The 9772-nt window shown below is 44.2% G+C and overlaps 1 protein-coding gene across 1 annotated transcript; it reads right to left on the bottom strand.

Moving 5' to 3' along the window:
- Nucleotides 1-427: 427 nt before the first annotated feature.
- On the bottom strand, nt 428-8952 carry bmp4 (bone morphogenetic protein 4). Its single transcript, XM_029493852.1, has 4 exons — nt 8716-8952; nt 4622-4744; nt 3570-3934; nt 428-1361 (listed from the first exon to the last, which is right to left on the bottom strand). Exons 3-4 carry the CDS (start codon nt 3925-3927, stop codon nt 508-510), a joined length of 1212 nt encoding a protein of 403 aa, XP_029349712.1. The 5' UTR covers nt 3928-3934; nt 4622-4744; nt 8716-8952; the 3' UTR covers nt 428-507.
- Nucleotides 8953-9772: the final 820 nt, after the last annotated feature.

The raw sequence follows: 9772 nt of genomic DNA, 5'->3' as shown, positions 1-9772 counted from the left end.
TCACATGGTGCTCTAATTTATGCAAATACACAAAGCTTGTGTCTTGTGATCTGCTTGAATGTATTTCTGGAAGCAATTCATGTTTTTATTTTTTCTTTCTCCAAAATGTATATATGAAAGCAATAAATATTACAAGTAAATAAACTTTACTTTTTAGATTGTTTTTACTATTTTCTCAATAAAAAAACTTATACAATCTAATGTACATTATGAAAAGTTGTACAGCTTTTTATGTTTAAAATAAGGACTCAATTTATTTTTAATATGTAGATATAAATATATATATATTTGTCAAAATATATGATCATATTGTCAAAGAAACAAAAAAAGTGAGACAAACATACACCTCAACATAAAAGTTATAAATAAGGGTCCAAAGTGAACATTTTTGGGAGTAAAGACCTTCCGATTTGTTTTTGCGTCCATGTTTTGTTTTTGTTTTTTTTTTTTGTTTTTTTTTTGTTTTGTTTTTTTTTTTCAAGTTGCCAGTCCAAGTTAGTTTGCATGTTAACGGCAGCCGCAGCCCTCCACTACCATTTCCTGGTAGTTTTTTAGGACCACCTTGTCATGTTCGTCTAGGTAGAGCATGGAGATGGCGCTGAGCTCTGTTGGCACACAGCAGGCCTTGGGAATGTTGTTGTTCACAGAGTTCACCAGTGTCTGAACAATGGCATGGTTGGTTGAGTTCAGATGGTCTGCCAGCGGGAAGGGGCATTCTCCGTGGCAGTAATAAGCCTGATAACCAGGGGGCGCCACTATCCAGTCATTCCAGCCTACATCGCTGAAGTCCACGTACAGTGCGTGGCGACGGCAGTTGCGGTTTCTTTTGCGGCCCCGTTGCTTGGGACTGCGCTTGGTCCGGCGGGTCAGCGGGTGACCCTTCCCGTCATGGCCAAAGGTAACCAGGAGGGGGCGCAGCTGCTCCCAGTCCTCACCAGACTCCTGGTGTAGTGAACGACTGATGCGGACATGTCGGCCCTGATGTTGTGGTGTCTTGTTAAGGTGCAGAACCTCCACGGCCAGCCCATAATTCGGGAGGCGCTCTTGAGTCCAACGCAGCACCGCAGGGCTGACATCGAAGCTCTCCCAGCGCGACGTGTTGTGGTGCACCAGTCGTGTATCCAAGAGCTGAGTGATCAGCTGCCCGGGCCGCGGGGGCTTCAGCACCTCGTACACATTTATCCGGTGAAGGCCCTGCTCGCCTGAGAGGGTGCCGGCAATGGCTTCATCGATCTGATGACGGTAGAGCCTAAGTTCGGCCGAAGAGAGCAGCTCATCATCTGGGATGCTGCTGAGGTTGAACAGGAAGCGAAGGGGCATCGTCTCTCCATGTCCCAGCTCATGCACCCTCTCCATGTGCTCTGAAAATAAGCAAGAGGAGAAATGTGGGATGGTAGTTTAAATGCAAAATTCCATCTACATATCTACAAATACTTGCAGAACATAAACTCACAATTGTATTATTATTATTATTAATAATATTCAGATATTGAAGGTTCCATCAAGATACCGTGTCGGTACTAGCCGAGTACCAGGCAGGAGCTTCGAGTTACCAATCTCAAACTTTTCAAGGCCTCTGGGATATTCAAGAATATAAATATCCATCCTCCACACTTCCTTATCTATCTATAAGGATTACCCGGTCCTTCTCTCAATGCCTTTCTCTGAGCGCTTTGCTGAAACACGCATTACAAGGAGGGTGGTGATTAACGTACCACAGCTACAGTATAAACACAGTGGAGGCTCCCTGTTCCACGCTCAGTCTGCAGATTTCTGGCAAGATCACCATTGTTGGGGAAAGGAATGTTGTGTCTACTATTTTCCTGCTCAATCCACCCCTGTTATTTCACACCCAGGCCCTAATCTTACCCAGGTGGTTCTCATTATTAAAACCTGCTGTGTTTTTGATTAGCTCTGCAGTTTGTTCACTTAAGACATTTATCATTTTCATCATGAATAATCATTAAGAAGTCAGACAGTCCTGTCTGACTTCCAGGGGGAACGGACGTTTCACGAAGAGAGGCTGCAACCAAACCTTGCTCAAAATTCAAAATGTGCTATCTGCTTTGCAGTTTAATGTGCAATTGGACTTGAGAAAAAAAGTGAGGATATGTCACTTGCTACACCAAATGAATAATAAACAAAAAAAAAAAAAAACAAAAACACATTCTTCTTGCTTTATTTTCAGTGAATCGTTCAATGGTTTACCTTCCCTACAGAGGCACTGTCCATCTGCTACGTCTGCTAGACTCTGATACCTGACTGTGTTTTGGACAGATCAGTCAACAGAATCACACTATTGTACAATGGTGCTTCCATGAAAGCAAGCACTCCCACTCAAAAGATCTCAAAGTCTGTTATTAACATAGTTTAGCAGGAGAAGGAGGGTAAATGCCTGTAGAGAGCAGTTGAAACCCACACGGACATACACACACGTGTGTGCACATACACATTGCATCACAGGCACAAGTTCCTCCTCCTGTGGCGGTGTTCTTTCTTCCTTACTAGCCTTGGTACGTTGCCGTGTTGGTGTGTGTTGGCGTGTGTTACCACTAGCAGTGTGTTTGACAAGCTCCATTAAGGCTGACTCATCCCTCCTTCCTCACTCCTCCCCCTAAGGGCGGACATGTTCTACAGCCCTAAAGCTCCCCGGTTTTCTCAGTTCACTTCAATACAAGGTCACTTGCTAGCCCGTCTATATCAGCCAAGAGTCTCTCTGCCCATCTAGAAGACAGTTTTTAAGCATTTACCCAACATGTTTCTGTCTGGCTTTCCGACCTCAACTTGCCTTTAAACAGATCAGTCAACCTTGTCTCTCTGAGTCTAACTGAAACCTCTGCAGCTGTCGCTAAAACTAAGCAGAGCCAAGTCACAATAAACAGAAACCCTTCTAACGTTCCAGTCTTTCTATCACACCAGCTTCTGAGACTGTTTTTCCATCTCTCCCGAGAGCTGCAGCGTCTGCTCTCAGCACCCACATTGTTGGCAGTAGGGGCTTTATTTAGAAGGCTGCAGAGTAGCATTAAAGATAATTGCACGTTGAGGAAGGTCCTTCTAAAAGGGCCCTCCATATAAACTGGAGACATCAGAGAGGAGCACACTTCAATTCCAGGCCAAGGCAGAGCTTTTTTAAGCCATTTTCTGCTGGGTGGGGTGAGAAGTGCAAGTCAGTAATATGAAGGCATGATTTTCCTTCAGCTGCTAACCAAACACACAGGGTTTTGTCAAACAAGGCTCTTGAGAGCTTGTCAAGCAGATTTTTTTTTGCCCCTCTTTAGACAGCGTTCAGTGACCACATCCTTGAATTTCTTGGTTATGGTGAGATAGGTGGAGCTGCCTAACGATCATGTTTCAAGGGGATGTAGGAAATGTTTTGTTAATTCTGAAAACAACCATGCTAATGAAATATGTTGTTAACAAGATAGAGCTGGAGCACATGCAAATTGAAATGCCAAATGTTTGTGTGCTGCCATGATGTGTTCATCTCACTTCTTACTGAAGTTGTTTTGCTTAGACTGCCCCTTTTCATTATCCCCCCATGACGCTAACTTCCTCCTTTTTGCCCTTACCTTCGTGGTGGAAGCCTCTCACAGTGTTGGCCCGACTGGCTGACCTCTCTGGGTACTCAAAAGTAATGTCATGCCCCCCGGCCTCCTCAGCCTCCCCCGACTGCAGCCGATAGAGGTCCAGCAAGTAGCGGGGCACTGTGGTAGAGCGGCTGGGCCGCGGCCGCCTCTTGAGGCCGAACATGTGCAGCAGCGTGGCCTCGAAGTCCCGCAGCAGTTCATGGCTCTGAGCGGCCGAACGACCCTGCAGGCCCGGTACTTTCTTTTTCCCTTCTTCAGGTATCAGACTAGCATGGTTACTCTCTCCCAGCAGGACTTGGCATATTAAAATGACCATCAGCATTCGATTACCAGGAATCATGATGTCTCTGGGGGAAGCAGCAGATGACAAGGGTAGATAAAAGATTAGGAGAAAACTGGATAGAGCTGAAGGGGAAAACACTGAAAAGGAATGCTAAGGACAGGAGCGCCTGGTCTACAGTTCAACTGACATTTGTTTTTCTGGCTTTTTCTTCCATGTCCTCGCCAAAAGAATATCTTCAGCCTCTTTTCTAACTGTATCTGCTGAGGACCTCTCTTAATTGGTTCTAATAGCCCAGTCTGCTTGTTTACAGTAATGTGGGTCCGATCAGATAGACTACTTGCAGTTTATCTTTGGCGACATCCTCCGAAGGTAAACAGCTGGTTCAAGAACCAACCTTTTTTGAATGGAATCTGAGGACCATCCCTCTTCACTCCCTCCCTTCCCCCGTCTCCTCCTTTCTCTACTATGATTAGAAAAATAAAAGAGGCAGCCCTGAGGTCAGAGGTCTTGATAAGAAGCCACGTTAACTGACAATCTGCTCTACCAAGCCATGGGGCAAACCTACGGCAATGTGTCACACATTTAACTGACAATGCTCTTCCTTATACAAATTCATTGTTCACAATGCTACAAGGGCCATCAATTCAAGTCTGGTTGAATGAAACAGGAATCAAGGACTAAGTGGGCAGAGAAGGAACGGAAAAGATCAGTCACATGGCACAAATTGAAACGGCATGGTCCACTTACTTACCGACAGAAAATAAAGCATGGGAAAACAGTCCATGTTTGTTGGGAGGAGGCAATGGACACGTTTTTCCAGGAAATGTTAGGTGGTGTTGGGCGGCTGCAGGAGAACGTTGGAGTGACCCTGTTCCTGAAAGATACAGATAAAAAGACAGGGAAATTATGAAATGAATGCAATTGCAAACACTGCGGGTTGCTACCTAGAATTGATTTAAAAGAGTAAAAGAGGGATTGTGTGGGTAAGAAAAACCCAGTGTCTCTTTAAGGCTTATCAACTTGGCTCATGGGTTAAGATAGCTATTTAATGTAACTGGAATGTAAGGAGCTATGTGCCACAACAGAGAGCAGATCACTAATGCCTCTACACTCACTTAAAATGGAAAAGGCACCAGATTGAATAATTAGTTATTCTAGAAAAAGAGAACTAAGCAGAAATCCCCAGTGAGCAAATGGCATTTGATTCAACTGGAGAAAACCATCCTATCATGTTCAATAACAAACTTGAAGAGCTGATAACACCACTCTCATCAGGAGTGGTGAAATCCATATCCAAGAGGGCTTTCAGAAACCATCTCCAAGTGAACTCATTCAACCTTTATCCCTCCAAACCGAATGAGACCAGCCATTTCAGACAAGGAGCTAAATAGATCCATCTCAAAAGCACCTCATCTCTTAGTAACGCTCAGCCACTCGAGGGATCAAACAGGTTGTAGTGACGCTGATGACAGGCCTGGTGCTCTTTGACAGTAATGTAATCAGCCAGAGAGCTGCACTACCTTCCCCACTGCAGTATACATATGTATGCATATAGAGCTACTGTGTTCTGGAGGCTCTATGTAGCTCTGAAGCTTGAAAGATAATTTGCTGAAGCCTGAGGCTGAGGAGAAGCTCCCTTAAGAATAATAGTAATAATAATAATAATAATAATAAAAAGATTATTCACAGCTTTAACAATCCACTTTTCCTCTACTATGAATTAACTAGCATAGCAGGGTGCCTCTATTGATTCAGTTCTTTTACACATCATTTAAATGTGTTAAATGCCGCTGACTCGCACTAATAAAATTACTGAATTCTTGACAGCGACCACAACAGCAACAGCAACATTTCAGCTACGTAGCGACGTACTGAAGGTCTTTGGTCATCATTTGGAGCCTGTTCTGCTGGAGAGCGCCCAACCATTACTACACAGTGATGATGCACATTAACAGGAACATTGTGTGTGTGTGTAATACACAGTTTATTTGTTTGTGTGTGCGAGCATGTTTGACTCTGTATCTGTGCGATTAATCTCGGCCCCTGCATGGCTCACTGTACGTGCAATCAAGGGTATTTTTCCTAACAGCATTAGACTTTGACCTCTGATTGACCCCACCCTCCACCCCTTTTCTCGGTCATGACACCAGATCCTGTGTGCGCGAAGAAAGTATGATGGGCCGTGTGTGTGTGTATAAGCTAAATGCGCGTATTTGTGCCACCGTTTGCATGTTCGTGAGAACTGTGGCAAAGAGAGAGGAGGGTTCAGAACATGATCAGCTCTATTACCCAAGGGGTGGGGGGGATAACGTGTGTGTGTGTGTGTGTGTGTATGAGTATGAGTAGTGTGTGTGTGCACATCTCTGACAACAAACGTTCATTGTACAGAGAGGGCCTCTCCCATGATTACAGGGATTCATAGTACTCAAAAACACTGACCATACAGAACATCTTGTAACTGTAACCAGCCACTGACAAAGCTGCAGGCTAAAACAGACAGACACTCAAAGTGGTGCGATGATGATGAAAGAAGATGTAAGGCAGGCAGGGAGTGACTTTCAACTCTGGAAAAAGTCACCACGTTCATGTTTGCTGGCAGATTTTCATCATTTTCATTAAAAAACAAAAAACAAAACAAAGGAAGAAAAAAAAACAAAAAACAAGGCTTCATGGTTTTTGTCTTTGGATTTCCACCACATTCATCAACAGTGTGGACTCACATTTACTCCTCTTGTTGAACAAACCGTGAGAGGGAATCAGAAATCCATGATGGTAGTGTTATAACAACTTTCACACTCTGAAGACATTTGAACTGTGCGACAGACGGAGAAAGATTTTGCAACAACAAATGCAGACCAGGGAGCAATTAGGCCGGAGCAGTCAACTGCCCTTGGCTTTGCTCAGTCCCCCTTGGCCTCTCTCCTGCCCTGACTAGAGATAATGTGATCAGACTATGCACATGGCTCTTCAGATGTGTTTCCTGAGGAATTTGACAGTGATGGTGGGAGGGAGGGAAGATGAGAAGAAGGGAGGGCAGCAGGAGGGCAACAGGTTACCACGGGAACTGACAAATCTGTGGCCGGATCTTGTCATCTTTCGGTGCCAGAAATCAGTTTACCAACATGTTTGCAGTTGTGGGAATAGCATGTTGTTACCAGCTGCTTCGCTTCATGCTGGCTATCTTTTTGTGCCAGCTTTAGTTTGCATACAGCTCATTGTGATGCTTTGTGGTTGTGATTCTGTAGCCAATAGCTATAAGGAAAAATAACATAGCCTACTTAACAAGATAATTTCAATAGTTTTCCTGACTCCTTTAATAATAACCAGCTTGTAACTGAGGCTTGAATGAGTTTAGATAATAACTAAGGCTTCAGTGTGGCCAACAAAATGTAATATCCTCTATTTTCTTTTGCAAGAAATAAAACAGACCGACAAAGTCTGTTGTTGCTGAATAGTGGTTTGGGATTTTATTTGCTCCCAGTGAGCAGTTTAACAGTAAGAACATTCACAGTCAGTGAGATCACTGAAACCAGGTTAATGGTTTTGTTAAGCTGGAGTGTATTCTGAAGGAAAACAAGCCAGATAGAAATGAGGACTTCCATGACTTTGTTTCCTTCGGGAAGGAATTTATTTACTTTTTTTTTTTTTTTTTAAGATCACTTTGACGTCGTCGAGATGCTCACAGCTGATCGAGGAGTGGGGAATAAAACAAGCGGCAAAAAATAATAAATAAATCCAAATAAAAATCCTAAAATATCAAGACGCACAAACCACAAAGAGTCATGCACCTGGGTGTCTGTTTCCCTGCAGGATGACGGAGAAAGGTGAAGGTGTGAGTCGAGGACGCTGTGCCCCCGCAGGCCGCAAAAAGTTTTCTCCGCCGCTGCACGGCCGGATTAAATGGCACAACGTCACTGCACAGCCGTTCCGCAAAACAGGTGTAAAAATGCGCAACATGTGAGTCCTCGTAAGCCTACTGCAGTGTCACTGCACCATTATGAACCGGATTCAAACCCACTGTGACCTAACGCCTCTGTAATGTTTTTGTTTTTGGCCCTGAGTGTTTTTGCAGACTTTGTCTTTGTTGGACAGAAAAAGAGCCGGGTTTTTTTTTAAGCACCGAGTCAATAACGCTTGAGTTGCTGTTGGACCCAGAGGATAAGCGGAAGTGAATTGGAGGTTGAAAAATAGAATACTTTCATAGATGTAAACTATTTATTTTTCTCTTTTTTCCCCCTCTAACACATCCTCCCTAAAACGCGGTGTCTTCTGCTTTACGCACACGAAGGCTGACACGAAGCAGATACAGGTGTTTAATCAGAGGAGGGGGGGGGGGGTGAATCTGCCAAACTTTGTGGGGGGGGGGAGAAAGGTCACAAAATTCACACGATGTAAATATTTGGATTGTGTTGATAAGAGAGAAGCGCGGAGAAACCCAAAGCTGGGTTTGGAAATGACCTGGCGGTGCTTGGTTTGTCACAGCTCCGCTCCCCGGCACAAAGAGGCTCGAACCTGCCGGGAGCTCCGCTTGGATCTCCTCAAAATACACGTTATTCCGCTCATTTCGCCCCAGCTGTCACCTGATGGGCTTTGAGATCACTGTGATCACTGCGAGCATCTGTGATTTAAAAAACAAAAACATTTTTGCTGGTGGAAACAAAAAAGCGCACAGCTCCCCCCTCGTCTACTTTAACGCGTACATTCACCAAAACGCACCGCGGTTCAAAGTCTCAGAAGTGTCACCGGGTCCTCCCTGCGTTATTCAGCAGGTTCCTCTGTCTAAATGCTGCAGTCGTGTTGTTTGTTTGTGTGTGTCTGTGAATGTGTCAGCAGATGAGCTCTTACCATCAGTGGAGGTACAGGTATCCTCGATTGGAGTGAATATGAAAGGGAAGGTGCTCCGGCAGTCCAGGAGTAAAGCCGAAAAATGAGCCTTAAAAGAGAAGCTCGGTGCCTTTTTGGCTCATTAATCCTTTAGAGACGCGTCTGAAGCGGACCAGAGGACAGAGCGTGTGTCTGCAGCGGGCTTTCCTATCCGTCTCCAGTACTGTCAGGCTCTGAGTGCAGGACGGGGGAAAACTCTCCAAATGATCCAACATCTCTGGCCCCTTGCAGTTTTTATCCCTCCCTGCCTCCTCCCCTCCCTCCCTTCCCTCCCCGACTCCCACCTCCCTCATCTGTCTCGAACACCTTGGATAACCCCCCTTCTCTCCTCCTCCACTTAAAATAAAGAGCTCGTTGCGCGCCTCGTTTTCTTTTTCTTTTTCATTACGTGAAACTTTTGTCACTTTGCATTTAAAAGCCTGGACCCAGACAGGAAGGTATCATCTACAACTGTTCTGCAGAGAATTTGAGTGCCATTTATTGACCACTGAACTAAAGTACATTTAAGAGTCCTGACCTGAAGATCTGTGGTTTAGATCAAGGAGTCAGATTACTAAAAATGTCAAAAGTCATTTTCCCCACGCTTTACCCCCAAAGTCATTTCTATCGTAAAAGTATTGTTCTCAAGAAAAAAAACATTGATATTTTTTGTTATTGCTCTTATTTTTTGTGTGGGAACAACCATTAAGACATCTGGCCCATATAGAGGCCACCAAGAGAGGAGAGTTAATGAGGCTCCTAACAGTTTGTCACTTAATGCCATTGATATCAAGAGAAACACAAACTGAAGTTCTTTGTCCTTCAAAAGTCAACATTTTCTTCTTTTTAAATAAAGTAAAACTGCAGCTACATTTACGGGCCCCGGCTCAGATCTAAATGATATGCTGTAGATGCATCTTAGCAAATACACTTCCAGATAAGCGACTTCAAGAGGGTTTTTTATTTTTTATGGCATAATTCAGTACTGAGCTAAACGCACATAACACACAGGACTAGCTGTCCTTCCAGAGCATGATGT

Source organism: Echeneis naucrates, chromosome 22, assembly GCF_900963305.1.
Source record: "Echeneis naucrates chromosome 22, fEcheNa1.1, whole genome shotgun sequence".
NCBI classification, from domain to species: domain Eukaryota; kingdom Metazoa; phylum Chordata; class Actinopteri; order Carangiformes; family Echeneidae; genus Echeneis; species Echeneis naucrates.
Note: the sequence above shows the minus strand (reverse complement) of the source record. Positions and strands in the feature narration are given on the sequence as shown.

Excerpts from the sequence above, each read along its gene's own strand:
- bmp4 (XM_029493852.1), bottom strand. The coding sequence starts at position 3,927 with ATGATTCCTGGTAATCGAATGCTGATGGTCATTTTAATATGCCAAGTC. Across the intron at positions 1,362-3,569 it reads GAGAGGCTTCCACCACGAAG|AGCACATGGAGAGGGTGCAT; the intron begins GTAAGGGCAAAA and ends GCTTATTTTCAG.